Genomic DNA, 24,755 nt, shown 5'->3' with positions numbered 1-24,755 from the left:
GACCGGGGGCGCTCCCGGAACCGGCGGCGGGAGCGAGCGGGGGGATCCCGGAGCATCCCGGAACGGCGCGGAGCATCCCCGGGCCGCCGCAGCCCCGCAGCCATGGCCCGGCCCGCCGCGCCCGGCCCCGCGCCATGGTGAGCCCCGTCCCCGCTCCCCGCCCGCCGCATCCCGTGCCGGTGCCCCGGGAAGCACCTCCGGCCCTTCGCTGGTTCTGCCCCCGGTGGTGGGTGAGGTCTGGCGGCTCCCGGGGCTCAGCAGCTCCGTCCCGGGCCGTGGAGGGGCGGGCCGGGAGCGGATCCAGCCTCGGATCCTGGCACCGAGGAAGCTGCGCGGCTTCCTCGGTGCCAGCTCTGAGCGATCCTGTGCTCCAGACCCGGGCTGGTCCTACGGGAAAACTCCCGCACCAAGCTCGTTCCAGACCCGGGCTGGTCCTACGGGAAAACTCCCGCACCAAGCTCGTTCCAGACCCGGGCTGGTCCTATGGGGAAACCCCCGCACCAAACTCGTTCCAGACCTGGGCTGGTCCTACGGGGAAACTCCTGCACGAAACTTGTTCCGAGCTTGTGCTGAGTGACAGGACAGGATGGAGAGTGTTCTGAATATGTGCGTTCAAGAAATTCTGAGCAGGATGATATCACATCGTCAGAGGGACCCTGCTGTCTCCTGCTTATTCGGTGCAAGCAGCACCCGGGAGCTGCTTGGGATGCACGTGGATAATAATTCTCGATAATTATAATAATTATTGTACTCTCTTAATTATCATTGTCCCGTGTGCTGAGGGTGCAATGTCCCACAAATTCACTTTATTTCCAGTTCTCCTTCCACATATCTGAGGGTTGGAGTTGTAGAACCTATTTTAAACCCACAGAAGTGGTCAAATTTAGTAATGAGGGACATTTTGGTGCTGCTTTTGGGTGTAAACTCAGTGTGATTGTGCAAAGAATCACATCTCTCCATTTGCAAAACTTTTTGTTGCTTTTCTGTACAAATAGACAGGAGAGAGAGAAGGGTAACAGTTTTCAAATACACAATCATTTCTGCCAATGTTTTTCAGGTGGAATTACTTTTTCCTTTATGATGGCTCAAAAGTGAAGGAGGAAGGGGATCCTACAAGTGCTGGCATCTGTTATTTTTACCCTCCCCAGGTAATGTCTGCTTTATTACCTGTAAAGGGTTGCTGATCAGTCTGGATTGGGAGGGGTCAGGCTTCCGGGTGGTTTGGATTAATCCTTATTTAATAGTCAAAAAAGTTTTAAGAATTTTTTTAAGAAATCCCAATTATCAATTAGCTCCAGGTGGAGCAGGGCTGGGCTCTCAGGGCACAGGACAGCACAATCCAGCTCTGTCCTGGTGACATGAACAAACACACACCAGGGATGAAAGTTTCTCTCCATAAGCCCCAGGCCCTTGTGCTGCCTGGAAAATGCAACCCAATTATTTTTCTCCCAGAAATTTGCCTGTTCTACTGTGATTGATTTATAGAATCCCAGAGTTGTTAAGGTTGGAATAATATCAAGTCCAGCCATGAACCCAGTGCCACTAAACCTTGTCCCCAAGTGTCACACCCACACATTTTCTGAACACTTGCAGGAATGGTGACCCTACCACTGCACTGGGCAGCCTGTGCAAATTCCTGACAAACCTTTCTGCAAATTGAGTTGAAATGATAATTACTTTTTATTTACACCTAAAAACAGCAGTGGTTTTTTTTTTTTTTTTTTCTTTTTTTCTGAGTTCTTTTAATGGGAAATTAAAGTCTTTTCTCCCTGGCAGACCATCCCAGAGCAGCAGGAGCTGCTGTGTGGGCAGATGGCCGGGGTTGTTCGCTGCCTCACCGAGATCTCCGGGGCCCCTCCCAGCCTGGTCCGCCTCAGGAAGCTCAAGTTTGCCGTGGTGGTGGATGGAGACTTTCTGTGGGTGAGTTCAGGAGCCCCAGAGCGGTCACAGAGTGAAAACAGCCAGGGGCTGAAGGATGGCATCAGTCAGTGAGGGTTTATTATTCAGGGTGTGGGCTGCACCCAGGGAGAGCTGGGGAGGGTCCTTGCCGTGCACAAATTTCATTTCATTCATAATTTAAATTCTGTTTTCTGAAGCCTGGCAGTCACTTCAGAATCCTGCAGAAAAATTTCAAATACCTCATCTTTGTGCCCACACCCAAAGGGATTTCTTATGATGTTCCTGGCTGGAAAGAGAATCCCAAAATCCCAGACTGGTTTGGGTTGGAAGGGACCTTAAAGCTCATCCAGTTCCACCCCCTGCTATGGGCAGGGACACCTTTCACTATCCCAGTCCAGCCTGGTCTTGGACACTTCCAGGAATGGGGGATAACAGGATTCCACGTGCTGCAGTTTGTAAGGACACAGTCCAAGCCCAGGCTGGATGAGGTTTGGAGCAACCTGGGCTAGTGGAAAGTGTCCCTGCCCATGGCAGGGGGTAGAACAGGATGGGATTTAAGATCCCTTCCAATCCAAGCCATTCCATGATCCCACAATTCCACAAACCACTCAGTCTCAGTGAACACAGACAGCCAGGAACTGCCTGGCCTGAAGCTCTTGAACAACCAAGAGCAGCCCTGGATGCACTCCAGGATCCAAGCCCTGGAAAGGGGTGGATTTAACCCTCCAGGGAACAAACCTCTGGTTACTTACAAGCCTTTGTAGAGGATGCAGCCTGCCAGGACATGGGGAGCCCAGTCCAACCTGGCCCTGGACACTTCCAGGGATGGGGGATAAACAGGATTCCATATGCTGCAGTTTTTAAGGACACAGTCACTGTTTGATAGTCTGATTGTTCTTTCCTTCTCACCCTCAGCATCCCCAGAGCTTTGTCAGTGTCCACAGGCATTTAGAATATAAAGAGCAGCGTGTGGCAGTTGTGATAAAAGTGTCCCAAACCATCCCTTGGGAACTGGGCTGAGGCCAGCCAGCCCCATTTAACTGGCACTGCCGCTTCTGTTTCAGCAACTCAAAAACTAGATGGAGCATCATCATAATATAAATAATGAGTTAATTAGAATGTTTTGAAGTGCTTATTTTCAGGAAAATGTTCTTAGCTATTAAAGCACCAAGTTAGGTCATCTAACGTGGGAAGGGAGTGTGTCTGAAGCTCTGCATCTCTGATATTTATTTATCCTGTCTGTGCCAGGGCTCTTGTGTGGGTATGTTTGCATTTCCTTTTCCTGTCACTGTGATTCCGAGGGGTGTCTGCCTGCACAGAGCTGCCTGTCCTTGTGTGAAAGTGATGAGAGCTGTTCTCACTTGTCGTGCCCGAGTTCTGTCTGACAAGCCCCTGCATGCCCTGCTGTGTGTGCTGCAGGTCCTGGGCTGTGCTGTGGAGCTGGCTGACGTGAGCTGCCGGCGCCTCCTGGAGCAGCTCATCGGCCTCTTCACCTTCTACCACGGCCCCGTGCGTGGGGCATACACGGTAACCGGGGACTGGGGACAGGGGGACAAGGGACTGGGACATTGTAACCAGGGACTGGGGACAGGGGGACAAGGGACTGGGACTTGGTAACCACGGACTGGGACCTTGTAATGAGGGACTGGGACATTGTAACCAGGGACTGGGACTGGGGACAGGGGGACAAGGGACTGGGACATGGTAATCAGGGACTGGGACACGATAACCAGGGACTGGGACATGGTAACCAGGGACTGGGGGCGTGGGGACAGGGTGACAAGAGACTGGGACACAGTAACCAAGGACTGGGACATGGTAAAAAGAGACTGGGACATGGTAATGAAGGACTGGAACATGGTAACGAGGGACTGGGGACATGGGGACAGGGTGACAAGTGACTGGGACATGATAACAAGGGACTGAGGACATGGGGACACTGTAACAAGAGACTGGGACATGGTAATGAGGGACTGAGGGCATGGGGACATGGTAAGGAGAGACTGGGACATGGTAATGAGGGACTGGGATACAATAACAAGAGACTGGGACATTGCAGTGAGGGACTGGAGACATGGGGACACAGTAACAAGGGACTGGGACACTGTACCCAGGGACTGGGGACATGAGGACACGGTAAGGAGAGACTGGGACGCGGTAACCAGGGACTGGGGATGTGGGGACACAATAACGAGACTGGGACATTGTAGCGAGGGACTGGAGACATGGTAACAAGGGGACATGGTAACAAGAGACTGGGACGTGATGATGAGGGACCTGGTAATGAGGCACTGGGGACACGGTGGTTTTGGGGAGGTTCAAACACTTCCCGTGGTGTCCCAGCTCTGCAGTGTTGCCTTCCTCCTGCCAAGGGTCCCAAGAAGTGGGACCTAGAAAAGTGAGCAGGTCATCCCCACCATTGCTCCAAGGCCCTGTGGGGCTCTGCTGAACCTTTCCCAGATGTTCACCCTAAAGAGTTTCCCCTCAGTATTGCCTCCCACCTTTCCCTGACCTTATCTTCCCTGACCTATACCTATCCACCTTATTTGTGGATTGCACCTCCCATCCCAAGTGCATAGACCCTTTGCAGTGACAGTGTTTGTGGGGGTTTTGTCACCCACAGACATTTTCCCAGGAGGAGCTGAGCAGGGCGTGGGACAGGTACATTGAGCACATCCAAAAAAACACCAGTGACCTCCACAGGATTTTCAATTCTCTCTGGCATCTGGACAAAACCAAGGTAAGAGCCTGTCCTGTGCAGTGCCCCAGAGCCACTGTGTTTGTTTATTTGCTGTTTGGAGCTTTCCCAGGGTTCTGTGGCCTCACTGCTTCTCCCTGCCCAGGTGGATCCCCTGCTTCTGTTGAAGGCAGCTCTCATCCTGCAAACATGCCAGCGCTCTCCCCATGTCCTGGCAGGCTGCATCCTCTACAAAGGCTTGTAAGTAACCAGAGGTTTGTTCCCTGGAGGGTTAAATCCACCCCTTTCCAGGGCTTGGATCCTGGAGTGCATCCAGGGCTGCTCTTGGTTGTTCAAGAGCTTCAGGCCAGGCAGTGCTTGGCTTGTCTGTGTTCACTGAGACTGAGTGGTTTGTGGAATTGTGGGATCATGGAATGGCTTGGATTGGAAGGGATCTTAAATCCCATCCTGTTCCACCCCCACTTTCCACTAGCCCAGGTTGCTCCAGCCCTATCCAACCTGGCCTTGGACGCTTCCAGGGATTCAAGGGCAGCCCCAGCTTCTCTGGGCATCCTATGCCAAGGCCTCACAGTGTCACCCTGTTTTTTTAAGATTTTCTAAGCCTTCTGATGTTGACATTCTTGCAGTGAACTTTCTCACACACTTTTCTGTAAATAACTCATTGTTTTGCACTCCTTTATGGAGGAGGAGGAAGTTGATGGGCTGTTGGTTTGACCAGTGTCATTGGAGAGGTGGCACTGTCACCCTCCAATCCACTGTCACTCTTGGAAAACTATAAATGTTAGAGTCAGAAATTAAACTTCCCTTTTTTCCTTCACCTTGAGAACAGCGGCGTGCGCTTGTGTTTTTTCGTGTCCTGTAGTGACACTCACCACCCTCATGGGAGGAATTCCTTCCCAATATCCCATCTAACCCTGCCCTGTGGCAGTTTGAGTCCATTGCCTCACTGTCCTGCCACTCCAGGCCCTTGGAGTCTCTCCAAGGTTATCTGTGCTCATCACCATGAAGGAGTTCATGATTTGGGTTTTAGTAGAAATCTGCTGGTTTTTGATACTCAGCAGGGTGTGAGGAGTGAATTTCTGAGGCTTTTTAGGGAGAAGTCACCCAGGAAAAGGGAGATGAGTGGATGTTGTGCTCTCCCAGCAGTGTTCCCTCTACAGGTGTGCAGTTCAGTGCAGGTGTGTCCATGTGTCCCTGGGTTTGTCTGACCTGCTGCCCAGCACCACTGTCTGTACTGACAGGAGGTGCACAGGGGGATGAGTCAGGATTCCCCATGAGAAATTCCAGCTTCCTTCAATCAAAGATGACTGAATGACTTCAAGGAAAGCCTCCAAGGTGGCCCTGAAAGACAGGAGGTGGGGAATTCCGAGAATTCCTTGGCAGCAGCGCTCGAGTGCCATTTTTCATTGGCATGAGCTTTTCCAGTGACACCTTTTACAGGCACTGGAAATGTGCCACAGGGAGAGCATCTGCCAGGGAGTGACCTCATAGCTGCAGGCAGGACACTGGAGTGAGTCACTGCAGCACCTGAGAGTGAAGGGACCTGAGCATTTGACTTGAGGAGGGACTTGGGAGCCTTGTCCTGCACCAGGGTGTGTCACACTGTGCCTCTGGTTCTGTCTGGTAGAGACATTTTGTCACCAAATGCCATCAGAGTTGTCTGAGCTGATGATCTGGAAGTTCCCTCTCAAGCCAAACCATTCTGTGCTTGTCTGACTTTGCTTTGTCCTTTCAGGATTGTGAGCACCCAGCTGCCACCTCCACTCACTGCCAAAGTCCTCCTGCAGGGCAGCCAGTCCCCAGGCCAGGTATGGCACTGAGCACATTCCCTGAAAGCAGATTCCCGTGAGGATGTGCTGTGGGAGCTCTTGTCACACAGATCTGGCATGTGTCACCATGGGGAAGGACAAATATTGGTGATGATGCTTAAAGCTTTTATTACTCATGATTTAAAAAGGTTCCAATATTTCTGCACTAGGAATTAGCTTTCTTTTTTCAGTCTTACTGAATTCATGAGTTCTCATTTATGTGGTGTTTTGACTGGCTTTTTACACAAGTTTTGGTATTTACTGGGAAATCCACCAAATGAGTCTCTGACAAACAGCAGTTTTCATTTGCTTTAAAACTTGTCAAAAATTAGTATGTATGTGATCAAGATGTTCTATAAAAGCCATCAGTATGCAGATATAAAGGCAACCTTTGCTTTTCTTCTGCTTGAATGAAGGGAATTTCTGTTCCCTGAGCAGGTGGTGATGATAAATCTGGGCTCTGTCCTGAATTTTAGGTGTATTTTGGTTCTTGGGAAGCTCCCCTTGGCTTTGAGAGCTCCCTAAGGACCAAAACACTTCCCAGCACCAAACAGTCCCAGAGTTTGCTAGGGAGGGTGGTGTGGGGTCTGCTGCAGCCTTGGGGGACTGGGAGGGTGACAGAGGTGTCCTGGTGTCCCTGATCCATGCACAGAGCTGATTTTTGGCTTTTGTTGCAGAGTGAGCCTGGAGCTGAGGAGCTGCAGGAGCCTGGTGAGCATCCAGCTGCATCCTTTGGGCTGCCTTCCCTGCATGGGAGCACGGGCTGGCTCTCTGGGATTCACACCCAAGCTGTGCTGGGTGCTGGAGGAGCTCCAGAATATCCCAGAGGGTGTTGCTGCCACCAGCCAGCCTGTGCTGTGTGATCAGAACCAGCTCCTTCTGCTGGGGTTTGCTCTTTTGGGTTTGATTCCAGATTCTGCAGATTCCCAGCCTTAGTTCCAGTTCCTCATGTGGCCACTTGGCCACTGCCAGCCCCTGACAACAGATGGCTGGTGCTTGCAGTCCAAACCTCCAGCCATCCCCTCTCTCTCAGCATCAGTGTGGGGATGATCTGCCAGGATGGAGACACTGAGGGGAAATTTAACTGTGTCAGGCATGGAGGGATGGGAAAATGCTGGGAACAGGCTGCCCAGCTCAGTTGGGATGCAGGATCATGGAGTTTGGTGTGGTGGTGTTTGCGGGGGTCCCAGAATAAGGGAAGAGATGAGAATCTTGACTCCATGTTTCAGAAGGCTGATTTATTATTTTATGATATATAATTAAGAAAAAATGGTGTACTAGAACTATACTAAAAGAATAGAAGAAAGGATTTCATCAGAAGGCTAGAAAGGAATAGAAAAGAATGATAATAAAGTTTTGTGACTGACCAGAATTCCATCACAGCTGGACCTCTGATTGGTCATCAAGTAGAAAAAACTCACATGAACCAATCACAGATGCACCTGTTGCATTTCACAGCAGCAGATAATCAATGTTTACATTTAATTTCTGAGGCCTCCAGCTTCTCAGGAAAAAAAATCCTGTCAAAAGAGTTTTCCGAAAAATATTTCATAATTCATATTTTATGAAAAATCCTGTCAAAAGGATTTTTTATAAAACATGTCTGTGACAGTTTGGATTGTGGTTTTAAGCTGGACCATGTTTGTTGAATCCTCCCCTGCTCTTGCAGAGCCTCTGCTGCCGCCGGGTGTCCGAGTGCTGCCCGTGTTCCTCACTGCAGAGGAGGTCTCTGCTCTCCAGGACTTCCCCGTGGAGTGGATGGCCAGGTAGGAGACCAGCCTGACCCAGGGGCAGGATTCACAGCAGGAGCTCACATTGTGTCCCTGTTGCCATTGTCACTGTTCTCCCTGGAGCTAACTCAGGCTCTGTCACTGCCTTTGGAGCTGCCTGAGCCCCTCAGGCTGGGCAGAATTCCATATCCATATTCCTGCTGGGAGCAGCCTGGAGCAGAGCTGCTTCCCCAGAGCAGCTGGGAGCTCTTGGCCCTCAGCTCACAGCTTTGTGGACAAGGCAGGGACATTCCCAGGAGCCTGCAGGGTGAGATTCCCAGGCTTTTCACCTGTGTCAGACCTCGGCCCATCCTTTTCCCAGGTCTCCTTGTAGCAGGGGTGGATCAGCCATTGATCAGTGATCAGCCATTGATCAGTGCCAGGAGCCAGTGGGGTTAGCAGCCATGGGATAACTCCACACAGATCCTGCTCAGTGTTTCATCCACTTTTCATCTCCCTCTAGGTCACCCATGTCCCCAGCAGGCCCCAAAGGAGAGGACAGTGCTCTCTGCTCCCAGGCAGTTCCAGAATCAACAGGAGCTCGTGAAAACCAAGCCCTGGATGGAATCTCGGTGCAGAAGTCCCATAAGGACGCATCAGAAACATCTGCCCCTGGAGATGCTGTGCAGCTAAGCAGCCCTGCAAGTCCTCTGATGGACTTTTCTGGAATGGGAGCCGGCACAAGGGATTCTTCAGCTGCAAACCTGAGTGAAGCAAGCAGTGAAAGCTCAGAGCTCAGCAGGAAAATATCCTTCCCCTCAGAGAGCGACGCAGAGCAGCTCCCAAGCCCTTCCTCACTCCAGACTGAATGTACTTGGACTACAGGTCCATACCTGGAAGGTTTTTCCTTTCCCAACCCTTACTCCTGCGAGCAGGAGAGCCAGGACAAGGGGGAATCCCCTGTGGATTCTGACGTTGGTCACTGTGCTTCCCAAAATTCCCTTTCAGTCAGCCACAGCCCAGCTGTTCCCTCTCCTGCCCAGGAGCTGAGAAAATCCAGTGAGGAGGACAAGCCATGGACTGCAAGCCAGGACCGTGTGTCTGGGGGAAGTGACAGCACAGCTGGTGACCACGGCTGGGGCTTGGACTGTCCAGGCCCTGCTGGACACACACAGCTCCACAACAGGAGGCAGCCACTGCTCCCAGAGCTCCAGGAGGCTCTGCCCAATGCCCCTGCAGTGGACAGGCCGTGTCCAGGCAGCAGGGACAGGCTGGGTGGCACAGGGGGCGAGCCAGCCCAGCTGAGCCTCTACGTTCACTGCATCCAGGGCTTGGTGCTGTCGCTGCTGGCTGAGGAGCGGCTGAGCTGCGACCGCGGCGCCGTGCAGGACGTGGTGAGTGGGAACGCTCTGCCCCGCTGCTGGGGGGCACGGGGCTCACAGCTGAGCAGGCAGTGCTGAATCGTGCTCCTGGTGCCTCCATCACCTGCTGGGAGCTGTGGCAGGCTCGGCAGGCTGCGTGGGAGCTGGCGGAGCGGAGCGGGGCCAGCCGTGTCTCACAGGCGGCTCCCGGTGCTGCTGCTGTTGTCTGGCACTGCCGGGCTCGGAGCAGAGCGTGGGGGTGTGACAGACACCCGCGGGCTGCCAGGGGCCTCTGCTGGAGCTGGGATTCGCTGGGGATCCCCGTGGGTTCCGTGGTTTTTGGGTGTGTTAAAGCCCCAGCCTGTGTGTCATCGCCTCTCCCTCAGGGAGCACCGCAGACGTGGTTGGCAGCAGGACCCAGAGGGGTTCCCTTGGCTGTGGGAGCCTCCAGGCTGCTCCCTGGGGCTGGGGACAGGGATGCCATGATGCCGTGTGGGCACTGCACCTGGGTAACACCAGAGCAATCCCTAATCTCCCTGTGGTGGGATTTGGGTGCCCAGACTCCCTCCCGCTCCCACCCTGCAGGGGCAGGATGTGCTGGCCCCCCGTGTTTCCTGTGAAGCATCAGCTGCAGAGCTGCTGCCTGGCCTCTGCCTCCCTACCAGGAGCTGAGTCAAAGCTGCAGAGCCCTGTTTGATATGCCAGTTGCCATAGGAACAACCTAATTTCCTTCCCCAGCCAGACTGGAAGGTGGAGGGAAGCTCAGACTAATGCAGAGCCTCAAGGTTGCTCCTTCCCCTCGGAGCTGTGGGACACCTGGGAGCTGGGGAATGTCTGCTCTGCACAGCAGGGCTGATGTGCCTGCCTTGGGATTGCTGCCAGATCAGCTGAGCCCTGAGGTGCAGGCAGGGCCCTTTGCACCAGACGTGGCACTTTGTCCCCTTTCTGCTTGTCTGGAACAGCAGGGGGGACACAGGCAGGTGGGAATTGTCAGGCTGGAGAGAGGAATCCCTATTGCACAGGGATTGCACAGTTCATCTTCCCTGATGTCTTGCCCTGGCACTGACAAGCTCTCATTCCATTTAGGCTCCTCTTTTCCCAGACATCCTGCTTCCATCTCACATTCCCTTGTTTTCAATTCCCTTGGAATTCAGCTGTGCCTGGGCTCTTCTGCTACACCCTCCCATGGGTGCAGGTGTGTTATCCCTGAGGAGAGGGGCCCTGCATGCCCCATTGTCCCACGAGGAGGAGCAGCTGGGCTCTGCTGCTGGTGGATTTGAGGCACAACCTCAGCTTGTCTGTCCCTTTGTTTATCTGTAGGTTAAAAATGATCCTCCACTCTCAGGGATGTCAAAGCTTAGTTACTATTAATGTGTTTTTTGAATGCTTTGAGGCCCCCAAATGGCACCAAAGAAGGGTAAAATATGCTGCTTGTGCAGCTGTGAACCTCTGGGAGGGTGGATTCCATCCCAGACTTTCCCTGTGGAGTGGGAGGCTCTTGGCCTCACCTCCTGCTGCTCTTTAGGTCTTATCCCTTCATTTCACTGCACGAAAAGGAAAATCTGTGCCATGACAGGGGTCAAGGATAGGCCAGGCACTGCCATCCTGCTGAACAAAGGCTTGATCCTCTCCCCAGTAGGGAAAAGCTCATTGGCAGGGTGAGGATTATGGAGTTAATCTTCCCAGGAGTGGTGGGGGACCCCTGCCTATGCCCTGCCTGTGCCCAGGGAGCCTCAGCATGACCAGGGCCTCTGGACTACTGAAAATCCATCCAGAATAGCAGCTTGGCATTCATTCAGTGCTTTATTGTGTGTGTTTGTGCTGCCCGGTGTAAGCAGAGGAATGTCCCTTGCTGGGGCTGTAAATCATGTGAAATGAGCCCTGGAGAGTCATGGTTGATGGTAAATTAATGGGGCCTTGCATTTTCCTGTAATTAGTAGCATCAGGTGGCTTAAAGGGTGATTGTCAGGTTGGAGGGCCCTTTTCTGAGTCATAGAACCCCAGACTGGTTTGGGTTGGGAGGGACCTTAAAGCCCATCCTGTTCCAACCCCTGCCATGGGCAGGGACAGCTCCCACTGGACCAGGTTGCCCAGAACCCCATCACTGCCTTGAGATCTCTGTGACTTTTCTGTTCCCTCCCTTGGGAGCTCTGTGACTTGTCTGTTCCATCCAAAATTTCCGAGCCATTTTAGGTGGGAGCCTGGACAGCAGAGCGAGGAAGGGTCCGGTCCTTCTGTCACCTGAACTCCTTCCAGAACCTCCTTGAAGCCCAGGTGAGGCTCTGAGCTTTTCCTTTCCCTCTGCCTGCAGTACCACAGCAGCCTGGCCTCCCTAAATGGCCTTGAGGTTCACCTGAGGGAGACCCTGCCCAAGGACTCTTCAGCCTCAGCCAGGACAAACTACAGCTTCACACACTATGACCGTGTCCAGAACGTCCTCACAGGTGAGCCTTCATCCTCTGGGCCTGCAGGAGGGAGCAATGAGGAGAATGGGGTTTATGGGAGCCTTTTCTGAAGCCTCAGACAACATTTCTAAGCCAGATCAAAGGCCCTGTTGTGGGATCTTTGTCTGTTGGGATTGGGGGTGTCCCCAGCTGTGTTCTGCAGCTGTGTATGGTGAGCTCCAGAGCCTTTTCCTGCTCAGTGAACAGGGGCACACTGCAGAGTGGGTTTTTAACACCCCTCTCTCCTGTTATTTAGCCAACTTGCCCCACACCCCCGGGCCCCTGGACCGGCACTTCCTGAGAGCAGCCACCCTCATCCACTCTGACTTCAGCCAGCTCCCCACGGCCTCAGAAGTCATCATCAGGTAAGGGCTGCTCACAACCCTCCTGTCCCAGAAGGGCACAACCCCTTTCCAAAGCTGGCTGGGTTTTGTTACCACACCCCAGGACCAGTCACATTGCTTTATTCCCTGGATTTCCTTTGATTATGGGTTCCTGGGTGTTGAGAGGCTGCAGTGGCACCAGGAGGGTGGGCTGAGGGCACAGCTGAGTGGTGCCATGGCTTGGATTAAGATGCAACACTCACACAATTGCCAGTTCCTGGCACTGTGAGGTTCTAAGACACAGTTTTAAATTTAGCTGTTCCTAATAAATTTGTGTCTCGGCAGGGAGCCAGAGGCGCCCAGAATTGGCAACCTAGATATTGTTTTCTTGCACGGCTTGTTGGGTTGGAAACACTCTGTGATGTGCATGGCAAACTCAATTGTAATGCTCCAGGAAGGATGGTCTTATCCCAGCCAGAGCCCTTCCCAAAACCCAGAGATTTTCCTGACATCCAGAACCCTTTCCCAGGCCATGGCTGAAGTGGACACCCCTTTCCTCAGCTGAGCTGGGAGTGCACAGATTCCACCCACCTGGTCCTGCTTGTTTGTCCAAAACATGATGAAATAAAGATGCTCCTGGGAATTACACAGTAACTCTGGCACTGCTTGCCAAGGGAATGTGAATCACACACTTCAGAGCTTTGCTGGCTGCTTAAATCCAATCCTAAACTGACTGGCTAAGCTGGCATGTTCCCTGTTACCCCGAAAAAAGCAACTCCATGTGTGAATCAGCCTGAGTAACAAGATGACTAAAACTGCTTTCTTTTATGGAGAGTTGTCACAGAAGGGTGTCAGCAAACATAGCAGTTGCTGCTTTCCTCCTTCGAGGAGGAATCCAGGGTCCTTGGCTTTGCTCCCTGCCAGCCCTCCTGCAGGGTATACCCTGGGAGGGGGGATTCTTAGTCTTAATTAATGTTTTTAATCACAGCTTTGGTGGTGAGTGAATCTGACTCTTGTCTGAGCCTCATCACACCTGTGAGAGGAGTGGTTCCTGCTGCAAGGTGCTGTGCTGGGATTTGGCTGTGGCCAGCAGCAGTGGCAGAGGAGGAATGTCAGGCACAAGGAGTGTTCCAGACTCGTGGTGTGCTGGGCTGGGCTGGCAGCAAGGGGAATCTTTGGAGTGTGGCCAAACACAGAATCCCAGAATCATTAAGTTTGGAAAAGCTCTCCCAGAGCATCATGTCCAACCTGGGACCAATCCCCACCTTGTCACCCAGTCCAGAGCACTGAGCTGGACTCAGTCACAGGTTGGACTTGATGGTCTTGGAGGTCTTCCCCAAACTAAATGATTCTGTCATATCCCATTGTCCCTTTTAAGGATGCCAGGACCCTTTAGAAGCTGGGTCTGGTTCCCTGTGGCCTTCAGGAGTTTGGTGCCTGTTCAGCTCCATATTCCCATGCTGAAACACATGAAAATCCCTCTCAAAACCTGGGATCCCAGTGCCCAGCTGTGAATCTTGCCCAAAGGTGTCAGTCTGACCTCTGCCTTTCCCTGCCCCTCCAGGAACGCCTCCACAGCCGTGTATGCCTGCAGGAATCCTGTCCAGGAGACCTACTTCCAGCAGCTGGGAGCTCCCCTGCGCAACTCAGGCGTCCCCAACCCTCATGACAGCGCCTTCAGCCTGCCCAGCAAGGCCAAGCAGAAGCTGCTGAAGCATGGGGTGAACCTGCTGTGAGCTGCTGTGCTCAGACAACAGCTCAGCCCTGTCAATGTTCATCTCCAGGAAGGAAAATCTCAGCTGTTTGTGCCTAGAGAGGCAGGAGGCACTGCCCTGCCTCTCTGGGGTCTCCAGCCTGCCTGGCCCTGAGGAAGGGACACTCCTTGCCCTCTCCTGAAGCACATTTTGGGCTGGTGCAGGTGTCACTGACAGCATTTACCAAAGACTGAGGACAGAATGCAGCATCTTGGGGCTCTTGGTTTACATGGACTTTACAGGGACTCCTTGGTGCTCTGCAGACTCCCCACGTGCCTTGATCTGAGGTAAAACCTCACCTTGCTCTGAGTTACACAGCCCCCAGGCACTGCTGCCTTTCAAACATGTCAGTCAGCCACTGTGTGTGCCTGCCCTTGCCCTGGTCAGACTTTGGCTTTATTTCTGTCCCTTAATCCATGGCAATGATCCTTCCATGACGTTATGCCTTACCTTGCTTAGCAGTGCCTGCCTGTTGTCACACGGGAGCAGAACAAGAGCTGCAGAGCTCACAATCCCCCTCTGGGTGCTCCCAGGAGGTTTTTACACCACAGGTGACTCTGGAGGGATGTCCTGTCCCTCCACACCTCCCTGGTCGGTGATGGTCCAGCCCAGCCCTGCCCTCATTGTGCCCACATGGATGTGCAGCCTCCCAGGGGCTGGGTGATGGTGATGGTGGTGTGAGTGTCCCTCAGCCTGTGCTCCCTCCCTCCTCCTGCAGGACCTCACTTCACTGCTCTTACTGCTCTATTTGCCCACACTTTGCAGACCCCAAAGTTGCCTCTTAGCTGGTGGGACCAAAGAGGTTTTGTACCCCCTCAGCTGCTGTCCCCTTCCTGCTCTGACAGTGTCCCCAATCCGTGGTGGCCAGGGGGACCTGTGGTGGTGGCTGCTTACACTGAGGGATGGATAGCTGTGTTTGGACCCTGCTGCTGGTGCAGACACACCCCTGAGTGTGACTGTGGAAATAAAGGAGTCTCCAAGGCTCATCCCAGCAGCCAGAGTCACGTTGTTGTCATGTTTGTGGTTCCTGATGGGCTGGGTCGTGGGAGCTGTTCCCTGTTTACCTCCTCCAGGGGTGGTTCCTGCAGTGCTGGGGTGGAACAGGCAGAGCCTGTTGGTTCAATCAGTCCTGCAGAGCAGCTGCTTGGAAGGTTCCTGGTGGATAGATGTGTGACTGGGGTCACCAAGAGATGGTGAGCAGAGACATGAACGTGGGGAGGTGCTGAATCAGAGCTGGGCATGGGAAGGTCACCACTGCCACAGCTTCTGCTCCCACTCCAGCACAGACCATTCCCAAGGTTGCTCTGTCATCCCAGGGCTGCTCCTCAGACATTGCTGGGAAGTTCAAAGGACTCCAGAGGACGAGCCAGCTGGTTGCTCAGGGGTGGTTGGGCACAGATGCCACCTGGCTGGCAGCCCTGGCAGCTGAGGAGGTGTTTCAGCAGGAGCAGAGTCATGTGGCACTGCTCCCATCCTGGCCATGGAAGGACTGTCAGGAGCCTGTTGGCAGTGTAGGAGTGAAAACTCCCTGGGAAGCCTGAGCTGGAGCCACCCTGGCAACCTCCTGTTTCAGTTCCACCCATGTGAAAGATGGCACAAGGTAAGGTGCTGCTTCCCTGGTGACCTCCCTGCACACTTCCACTGCTCTGGTTATGGAGGCAGCACAGGAAACATCACAAGGAAAAATATCAGGGTGGGAGAAGGCAGGAGGGATGAGGGTTGTGTGCTCTGGGATCCCTGCTCAGCTGAGCCAAGGGACTTCTCTGGGAGATGCTGCTCTGCCTGTCCCTCAGCAGATCTGGGTTCCCTCTGCAGTTCCCAGGAGAGGAAGCCTTGGAGCACCAGGAGCAGCTCCAGCCTGCTCTGCTCCTCGGGGAGATCCACTTAGATCCTGCCTGAGTGCTTGGGAAGTGGCTGTGTGCTCTAGCAGGAAACACAGAGAAGTGGACGGAGAAGCCCGAGAGGGACAGGAGGGGGATTTGGCAGAGCAGCCAAGCACAGAGCGGATGGATGCTCCTGCCTGCTGCCGTCAGGGATCCTGCTCTGCAATCTGCTGAGCCGTCTGCCAGCCAGGAACAGCTGGGCTGGCTCTGCTCCTTCCTTCAGCTGCTCAGGCTGAATCTGCCCAGCCAGCCCCTGCCTGCCCACCCAGCCCTGTGCTGGTCAGGAGGGAGCAGCACACGGAGAGCTCCTAGCCCGCAGGGCGATGGCTGTGCTGGAGAGGATGCTTAAAAATGGGGCATTTTTAATCTGCTCCATCAGCTGGGCCTGTCTGAGTGCTGCCAGGGGGGCTCATAGGGAGCAATTCCTGCCCTGCCAAGCTGGCTTTGTGCTTAAGGGTGTGAAGCATTGGTTTGCAGGCAGCTGAGTGGGATTTGAGCAGCACCCTCTGCTCTGGAGATGCTCCTGGGAAGCTGCTGCCTTTGATGAATCAGTGCAGGCAGCTGGAAGGAATTCCTGAAATGGTTTGTGGATGCTCTGGCAAGGCTGATAGCTTCTGTGTGGAGCTTTGGGCCTGCAGCTGCTCCTGGGGATGGCTGGGGACAATCTCTGCTGCACTGGGCCAGGCAGCAGGGCTGGAATCCACATGTGTCCCCCACCAGCAGGCTGTGGGAGATGCTCCCTGTGCTCCTTGGCAGCCTGGGCTCCACTGACATCACAGAATCCCAGGATGGTTTGCTTTGGAAAGGACCTCAAATATCCATTTGCAAGTCCCTGCCACAGGCAAGGATTCACCCACTAGACCAGGTTGCTCAGGGCCCCATCCAACCTGGCCAAATCCAGGCCTGGGGGGCTGTGACTGCTCAGGACAGAGTTTCCATGGGCTGGGTATTTTCAAGCACTGGCCACACTCACTGTATCCCTGGCAAACAGGCCTGTGCCCCCTCCCACCCTGCAGCTCCTGCTCTTTCCAGGCCATTCTCCCCACCAGATAAGCAGGACCCGACCCTTTGCTGTTTGCTTGACCCTGGAGTTGTTATAACAGCAGGCAAAGCCCATTCTGTTTTCAGCACAACTGTTTATTGATAATCTTTGCTTATCCACTGTATGAATGTTACCAACCTTTGGACAGAGCCAGCCTGCTTCCCCAGGGCCTGTGTCCAGGTAGCCAATGCGTGTAGAAATCATGCACTTCAGGTAGTCTGTAACAAGACGGGTGTAAAAAATATCTCAGATGTATTTGAAATCTCTGCCTCCTCTTGCAATTGACTCACTGAAAAGTCTGTAAAGAAGTTGTTGGGGGACAGGGCTGGTCCCTCCCGGGCAGGGCACAGAGGCAGAGGGTCCCCAGGCAGAGCTGTGAGCATCCACCACACACTGTGCTTTGGGGGGCTGTTATAAACCAGCCCCCAGACCCCAAAACAGACAGGGGGACTTCAGGAAAAGCGTGGTGGTCCCTGGGTGGGCAGGACCTCATTGCTCAGGCTGCAGAATTAACCCCCCCTTGGGAATCTGTCCTGTGGTGTCAGGTCCATGGGAGCTGCCACAGTGTGTGCCTGCCCTGGCTTGAGGAAAGGAGAAGATGGAGCAGCAGAAGGAATGGTGACCTCCTTTCTTCCTTCAGACAGACAAAACCCCCATTCTCTGTTTCCAAACAGCATCCCTGCCCCTGCAGGGCCTCCTAGCTGGGAGCTGGGAAAACTGAGGGTTGCAGATAGAGCAAGGAAGGGATTTGGGCAATTGCAAACACCCTTGGTCAGACTGAAGAGCACGACTGTGTGTGCTGTTCCCTTAGCAGGGTGGAGGTCAGGGCTCCTGCCTTGCTGGGCTGGCAATGGACTCTGCTCCCTGCCTGGGTGACAAAAGGGATTTCTGAGGGCAGGAGGACTGGGGAGCCCCAGCTGGCACATGGAGGAGGAAGCAGGAGCCCCGGGAGGGTTCTTTGTGAGCAGAGCTGTGCCCTGCCCAGCCCATCACACCCAACCTGGGGGGAGCACAGTGCCCATGGCAGCCCCCAGTGTCCATCAGTCCATCCATCCCGGGCAGGGCAGGCTGGTTGGCTGTTATGGTGTGTGTGTGTGTTGTTCCTTTGATGACCACGAGGAAAATTTTTACATTACATTCAAACGAGCACCCTTGGGTTTGTTACTCTACTTCTGAACACCGCAAAACACAGTTAGCAACAGAACACGACGGAGCAGGGGGGGCAGCAAGCCCCGGCGGGGCCGAGGCGCCGGCGCTTGCAAAAGAATCCCTGAAGCCAACGATGGAGGAAGAGGATGGGCGCGGATACACGTCACAGTTTCCATTTACAACACCCCCGGGAGGGAGCACCGAGGCCGTGAGCCGGGAGAGGGCCCCGGCAGAGCTGCCCTGAACCCACCAGGCCGGGCAGCGCCGTCATCGTCCCGGCGCGAAGATGAAGTCGAGGGCTTGGCGCTCGGCCGCCGCCACGTTGGGGTGCCACAGGTCCACCATGAACACCACGCGGGGACCTTCCTCCGGGGCACCTGAGGGGTGGAAACACACAGTGAGGGCAGGGAGACACCCCAGTGCAACCCCAGCAAACCTTCCTCTGGGGCACCTGGGGGTGCTGCGGTGTGATGTCATGGTTTGCCTCAGTTTCCTCAGTGTGACTGTTCACAGGGGTCTTAGGATGAGGGAAGAGACTCCATGTTTCAGAAGGCTTGATTTATTATTTCATTATATATATATTATATTACAACTATACTAAAAGCATAGAAGAAAGGATTTCATCAGAGGGCTAGCTAAGAATAGAATAAGAAAGAATCATAACAAAGGCTTGTGGCTCGGACTCTCTGTCCAAGCCAGCTGACTGTGATTGGCCATTAATTAGAAACAAGCAACATGGGCAAATCAAAGATCCACCTGTTGCATTCCACAGCAGCAGATAACCATTGTTTACATTTTGTTCCTGAGGCCTCTCAGCTTCTCAGGAGGAAAAATCCTAAGGAAAGAATTTTTCATAAAAGATGTCTGTGATACCCCAGTCCTTCCCCAGGTGTGTCAATCACCTCTCGTTTCCTCCACCTTGAGCCCTGCTGAGTGCTGTCTGTCAGTCCTGGCATGCCAGAAGGTGCTGAGTGAATGGCAGAGTTCAAAAGATGCCTTCCCCCCCTGGAGGACATTGAGCCATCCAGGTATCATTTGTCCCTTAAGACTTCCTCCTGCTACCTGGTTGGTGGCCCTCTGTGCCCCTTCCCTGCCCCTCTCCCCAGAGTTAAAAGGAACAGCAACAACGTGGTTCAGGGAGTTCTGTTGGAGCTGTTGCTGCATTCAGAGGGCTGTGGGCCAGGAATAAAGCTCTGGATTGAAATCTCCATCAGAACCGACTCCTTTCCTTCATCCTCACCTTAAAGCTTCTCTATCAGAGGTAAACCTGAGCTCCTGTATGTCTGGACTTGTCTCAAGTGCCCAGCTGCAGCACCCAGCTAGCCAAAGGTGTCTCTGAGGTGAAAACACCACAGTTGCCACCTTTTGGTCAAGCAGCAAGGCCCAGACGAACCTAGGCACATCCCGTCCAGCTATATTGGTAATATTCCAATAAGTAGGGGTGGAAACACAAAGTGAGGGCAGGGAGGCACCTCCCCAGTGCCACCTGCTTACTGAGAACTCAGGGACATGGGGCATGCTCCTCCCAGCCAGGCCTGCTTTGGGATTTGAGGATTCCTGAGGCAAGGCCTGCGTGCAGCTGCGTCCTGGATCTGTGTGGGGAGCGGCTGCTGCGCCACTCCGGCCTTCCCGGCCCTGCACGGGGCTGTGCTTCCCAATCCCACAGCAGGTCTGATGTGGAAGCAACAGCTTTTGTTCTCCCACTCTCTCTGCATGCTCCCCTGTGTAGAGCAGCTCTGCCTGATGCTTTCATGCCACGGGCGACTAATGCCGGGTAATCCGGGAGAGCTGGAGCGGAACAGGCCCCGTCAGGAGGGAGCAGGAACCATCCAGAAATCCAGCAAGACTGCTCCCCTGCTGGCCTGCCAGCACCGAGCTGCAGCAGGGCTGCAGACAGAGCAAGGAAGGAATTTGGGCAGTTCCTAATGCCCTTGGTCAGACTGAGAACACGGCTGTGTGTGCTGTTCCCTCAGCAGCATGGAGGCCGGGGCTCGGCCTTGCTGGGCTGGCAATGGACTCTGCTCCCTGCCTGGGTGACAAAAGGGATTTCTGAGGGCAGGAGGAGGTGGAGGCCGTGGCACCACAGCCAGAGCTGCCCTGCAGAGCTTGGTGGTGAAGGAAACTGAGCTGCCATGAGGGGAGAGGATCAGCAGGCCCTGTGCTGGGCCCACAAGCAAGTCGGGATGGGAGCGAGCCATGGGCTGGCTGAGGGGCTCCAGGGGTGTGCCAGGAAAGGGTGCCAGGATATCCCAGCACCCTGAGGCAGAGGGAGTGAGTTAATGGGGAGCCCTGCCATGCCAGGGACAGGAATGCTCCCACTTAGGGCAGGCCAGAGCCCTGAGCCCCTCGGGACATAGGGACCCAGCCACACTGGGGCAGCAGAAGCGACTGGGCATGGGTGCCCCCTGACTCATCCCCAGTCCCCAACACCACAGGGGACACCATGAGGCCCCACACACTGAACTCACCTTCGTGGAACGCCGTGTGCAGGAAGGAGTCATCGAAGAGCAGGCACCGGCCCTCAGCCCAACACTGGGGCTCGCCCCCCACCACCAGCTCGCAGTTGCTGGGTGTCTTCAGACCTTCAGGCACAAAGAGAGAGGACAGGGAGGGTCAGGTCTTGCCCAGCTCCCTGCAGTGGGGCAGCAGGCAGCAAACTGAGCTCTGTGTGAGCCCCACGCTGCTGTTGAGGGGCTGCTCCCCTGCAGGGAGTGACCTGAACCCCAAGCCTGGAGCAGCTCAGTCCCTGCCTCACTCCCTGTCTGCTCCCTCCTGCCTTTTCACTGTCCCCAGCAAGCTCAGCACTGCAGGCACTACTTTCATATCTGGAACAGCTCTCCAGTCCCCAGAGCCCATGGCCCCGAGGTGTGCACAGGGAGCCAGGCTCCTGGGATATTTTCCAACTTCAGGACCAAAGGTAAATCCTGCCTACTCCTTCCTCCAGCCCTGCAGCAATGACCCTGCCCCAGGCAAGGCTTGGGGAGCAGGAATTGTACTGGGGCTGGAAAATGGGGGCTCATTTGTGACTCTGCCACAAGCTCCCCAGGGACCTGCCCCATCCTTCAGTCTCCACCCAAGGTGCTGCCTCAGGGTGACCCATGGGGCTGCAAGGACAGAAGTCTGGGGGAGTCACAAAACGCTCATAGGGAAGCAGCTCTGTGAGGGCCACATGAAGGACAATCACAGAAATAAAATGGGTCTTTTCCTAAAATATCAGCACAAACCAAAGCAGTTTGACAGGGGTAGATCCCATCACCTCCTGCCCCGGGACTGTCACCCCTGCAGTGCTGGGGACACTGGAGCTGCTGCAGAGGCATCCTGCCCTGAAGATGTGGCCGTGGTGGAGAAAGGGGTCAGGGCTCACGTGGCTCCTGAACGGTAACGATGCAGCAAACGAGCAGGACGGATCCAAGAGCAATGCCAAACCCAGCCAGCGCAGCAGGGACTCCCAGCTGCCCGGGAAAGCTGGGACTACAAAGCTGCTGTTTCAAAGGCTGCAAAATCCAAAGCCATTTCCCTGCACAACAGCCTCAGCTGGAGATGCTGGAACAGGGAAGCTGAGCTGCTGGGGTATGCAGGGAGGGAGCAACCTGCAGCCCTTCCATCCCACCCATATGCTGGGATGCTGCCCTGGCCCATGGAAGCTGCCTGTGCCTGGAGTAAATCCTCAGGAGTGATTTGCCCCACTGATGGCTGTGCTGGCTTTGCAATCCAGCTGCCTGAAAGGGCAGGTTGTGTCTTAACACATCCATGCCCTGGGCACAGCAAGAATTGTGTTCCCAGCACCAAAGTGGGGGTGTCAGTGTTCCCCTGGCCCAGTGCTGAGTCCCAGTGGAAGGACAATCAAATGATCCATGTCATTCCTCTGCCCAGGGCATGTGTGCTCCAGGTGTGATCACCTGAGCCCACTGGCTCCTCCCAGGAACCTCTCCCAGCCCCTCATGAGGGGAGCACATTCCCCAGTGCCCCAGAGAGAGGGGTGAGTGACAAGTTTCCTCTTGGCACCAGCAAGGGCAGCTCCTGGGATCAGCTCTGAAAACAATTCCCCACAAATGGCCAGCAGTGCCTGGGTGTGTTTACCCGAGCTGTTGGCTGAACAGGCGCGGTTGGTGTTTGCCAGCCGGGCCCATGCGGTGCCTCCCCCGGCACGGCCGGTGCTGTGCCAGCCCAGCCATCTGTGCCATGTGGGCTCTCCCCGTGCCTGCAGGGAGCACTGTGCCACCAGCCCAGCACCTGACCCACCACAGGGGACACCCCGGGACATCCCTGCCCTCACTCGCAGCTTTGCAAACCCCAAAGCAGCATCTCTGTGCTCCCATCTACCCGTGTCCCGTGCAGAGCATCCGAGATTCCAGGAGAGGGGAGCTGCCAGTGGCAGAACACAGTCCTGGAGCAGCACCCCAGGCTGCCCTACATCCCAGCATGGGAGAGGGACCTGCCTGCAGAGAGGGGGCTGTTCAGAGACCCCTATGAAAAAGCAGCTGGTATATCACACACCAGAAAGAGTTCACAGCCCAGGGTTAGCAGGAGGAGGAGGTGAAACCCTCCTGCTGCTGATCTGGAGATGCTGGAGATGTCAGGAACCCAGGGACTGTCACCATCAAAGCCCCCAAAACCTTCCTCAGGCCAAAGTTGTCTGAGCCCCAAGAGCACAGAGTGCCAGAGACTTTTTTGGGGCTCCTGCACCCTGCCACCCTCCTGACACATGACCCACAGCGCTGGACACTCACCGAGGTGGCAGCGGATGCGGATGTTGGTGGGCCCGTAGTGCTCGGCGATGACAGTGCCCGGGCTCAGCACAGAGATGCAGGCGTTCCCAAAGACATTGTTGCCAATGCAGGTGCGGAGGCTCCCGAGCAAGCGGTACGTCCGTGGGCATCTCCGGCAGTTCCTGGGCACGCACATGCCCTGGTTCACCAGGTAGAAGGTGAACCACTCCCCGCTGGGCGTGCTGTTCATTTTCCATCCTTGCGGGAGGCTGCAGTTTGAGAACGCCTTGTACAGGGTCTCAAACTCGCACAGGATGGTCTGGAAGTTGCGCTCCAGCAACTCCACGTCGTGCTTTTGAGCGTCCCGCGAGAAGTAGGGCGTGGTGGGCAAGTCGGGCAGGAAGAATACTTCTGGCTTCTGGATGGAGGGCCGGCTGTTGAGGTAGCGGCCCTGCTCACGGATGCCCTTGTGGATCCTGCCCATGCCGGACCAGGAGTAGCGCTTGGCGTACTCCTGCAGGTTGTGGTAGAGTTTCTGGTTGAGGCCGTCGTGGTGCGAGCAGCGCACGCACTCGGGCGACTGGCAGTACACGAAGCCGTTCTGCACCCCGTTGGCCTCGGCGCTCTGCATCAGCGCGTTCACCGTGGCGTAGGCGCGGGGCTGCTCCCGCCCCACGTGGTAGCAGTACCACACGAAGAGGACCAGCAGGCAGGCGACGGCCACCAGGGCCGTGGCGTCGCAGTCGCGGAAAGACTGGATGCCTGTGGCGATGAAATCCCGGAGTCCGTCCAGGGACCAGCTCCAGTCCGTCAGCCACTCCAAAGACATGGTGGTGGTGCTGGGAGCGCGCAGCGGGGCCCGGCGGTCACTGCTCGTGGGGCTCAGGGGCACCCACACCATGCAGCCGGGCCAGGGCGCGGTGGGAAGGGGCTGCCATGGGCGAGCGGAGCGGCGGCTCTGCCCTGCTCTGCCCTGAGCTCTGCATTGGCAGCGGTGCCCGGCAGCACCCCTGGGTCAGCAGCTACGTGGCTGGAGAATCCTCGCTGGTGTTCTTGGGTCCATCATGCTGAAAGGCAGTGCTGGAGGGAGGTTCTGGGGAGAGAAACCCAGAGGTGTTAGGGAGAGGGCTGTCCTGTGGGGTCCCTGCTGGGGTCAGTGCACAGGATACAGCTGGAGCTGTGAGCTGGGACTGGCTCCTCAGGGAGGGGATGGTGGATAAGGGGCCCAAGGATGCTGAGTAAATCCCCCAGTGCTCTCAACAGCATCTTCCACAAATACCCAAATAAAAGGCCCAGACCCAGACTCCATCTCCCACTGTCCCAGTGACCATGTCCCCTCCTGCTCGTCCTTCAGTTTCTCTCCTAAGCTGCTGCCTTATCATGTCTGAAATCTGGCTGCTAAGTGAATATACACAGAGAGTACACACTTCGCTGCCCTATCTGGCAGCACATCAGCTTATCCCATCCATCTGATGGCTCTGAAGTGACTCTCCCTCCCCAGACCAAGCTGTGGGAGAGCCCAGAGCTCAGCCAGCACATGGCCACAGGGCCAGCACATGGCAAGAGGAGCAGGTCAGGGTGGTGGCAGCAGGGGCAGCTCAGGTTGGCTTGTTTGATTTCACCAGCTCACTAGTAAGGGCACTCACTAAGTAGCAGGATGGGTTTATGAGCCAGGAAAGCCATCCAAACCCTCCTCAGCCCTTCCTGCCAAGGTCCTGCAGCCTCTCAACGTGCATTTCCTTATCAATGGTGATGGAGACGGGCTGCAGATGAGATCTGACCCTGCTGCAGGGCTGGAGACCTGGGATTCAGGCAGTGCTACACCCCAGGGAGGAACATCCACACACCCAACCTCCCTCCACCCTACTTCCTTGTAGCGTGCTGCCTGCGTGCCCCATCCCAGGATCTGCAGTCCACGTGGCATGTCACAGCCTCCCGGGAATCTCAAGATAACTTTCCTCCATCTCCACGGCTGG

The 24,755-nt window shown here is 55.2% G+C and overlaps 2 protein-coding genes across 2 annotated transcripts; one reads left to right on the top strand and one right to left on the bottom strand.

The window, feature by feature from the left end:
- Positions 1-102: 102 nt before the first annotated feature.
- On the top strand, positions 103-14,850 carry HPS4 (HPS4 biogenesis of lysosomal organelles complex 3 subunit 2). The gene is made up of 13 exons (XM_059485306.1): positions 103-137; positions 1,058-1,148; positions 1,777-1,920; positions 3,319-3,426; positions 4,523-4,639; positions 4,743-4,837; positions 6,333-6,405; positions 7,083-7,116; positions 8,075-8,171; positions 8,638-9,508; positions 11,787-11,919; positions 12,176-12,284; positions 13,807-14,850. The coding sequence occupies exons 1-13, from the start codon at positions 103-105 to the stop codon at positions 13,976-13,978; spliced, it is 2,079 nt and encodes a 692-aa protein (XP_059341289.1). The 3' UTR covers positions 13,979-14,850.
- Positions 14,851-17,026: 2,176 nt separating this feature from the next.
- On the bottom strand, positions 17,027-23,680 carry ASPHD2 (aspartate beta-hydroxylase domain containing 2). Its single transcript, XM_059485292.1, has 3 exons — positions 22,801-23,680; positions 20,539-20,652; positions 17,027-18,447 (listed from the first exon to the last, which is right to left on the bottom strand). The coding sequence occupies exons 1-3, from the start codon at positions 23,678-23,680 to the stop codon at positions 18,338-18,340; spliced, it is 1,104 nt and encodes a 367-aa protein (XP_059341275.1). The 3' UTR covers positions 17,027-18,337.
- Positions 23,681-24,755: the final 1,075 nt, after the last annotated feature.

Source organism: Ammospiza nelsoni, chromosome 18, assembly GCF_027579445.1.
Source record: "Ammospiza nelsoni isolate bAmmNel1 chromosome 18, bAmmNel1.pri, whole genome shotgun sequence".
Classification (NCBI taxonomy): Eukaryota; Metazoa; Chordata; class Aves; order Passeriformes; family Passerellidae; genus Ammospiza; species Ammospiza nelsoni.
This window is presented reverse-complemented; position numbering and strand designations above follow the sequence as displayed.

Bases quoted from the DNA above. Each gene is read 5' to 3' on its own strand.
- HPS4 (XM_059485306.1), top strand. From the start codon at position 103: ATGGCCCGGCCCGCCGCGCCCGGCCCCGCGCCATG. The intron at 6,406-7,082 runs GTATGGCACTGA...CTTTTGTTGCAG, and splicing joins GCAGCCAGTCCCCAGGCCAG to AGTGAGCCTGGAGCTGAGGA. The intron at 8,172-8,637 runs GTAGGAGACCAG...ATCTCCCTCTAG, and splicing joins CCCGTGGAGTGGATGGCCAG to GTCACCCATGTCCCCAGCAG.
- ASPHD2 (XM_059485292.1), bottom strand. From the start codon at position 23,680: ATGGTGTGGGTGCCCCTGAGCCCCACGAGCAGTGACCGCCGGGCCCCG. The intron at 20,653-22,800 runs GTGAGTGTCCAG...TTGTGCCTGAAG, and splicing joins CCGCATCCGCTGCCACCTCG to GTCTGAAGACACCCAGCAAC. The intron at 18,448-20,538 runs GTGAGTTCAGTG...TCCACCCCTCAG, and splicing joins GCACACGGCGTTCCACGAAG to GTGCCCCGGAGGAAGGTCCC.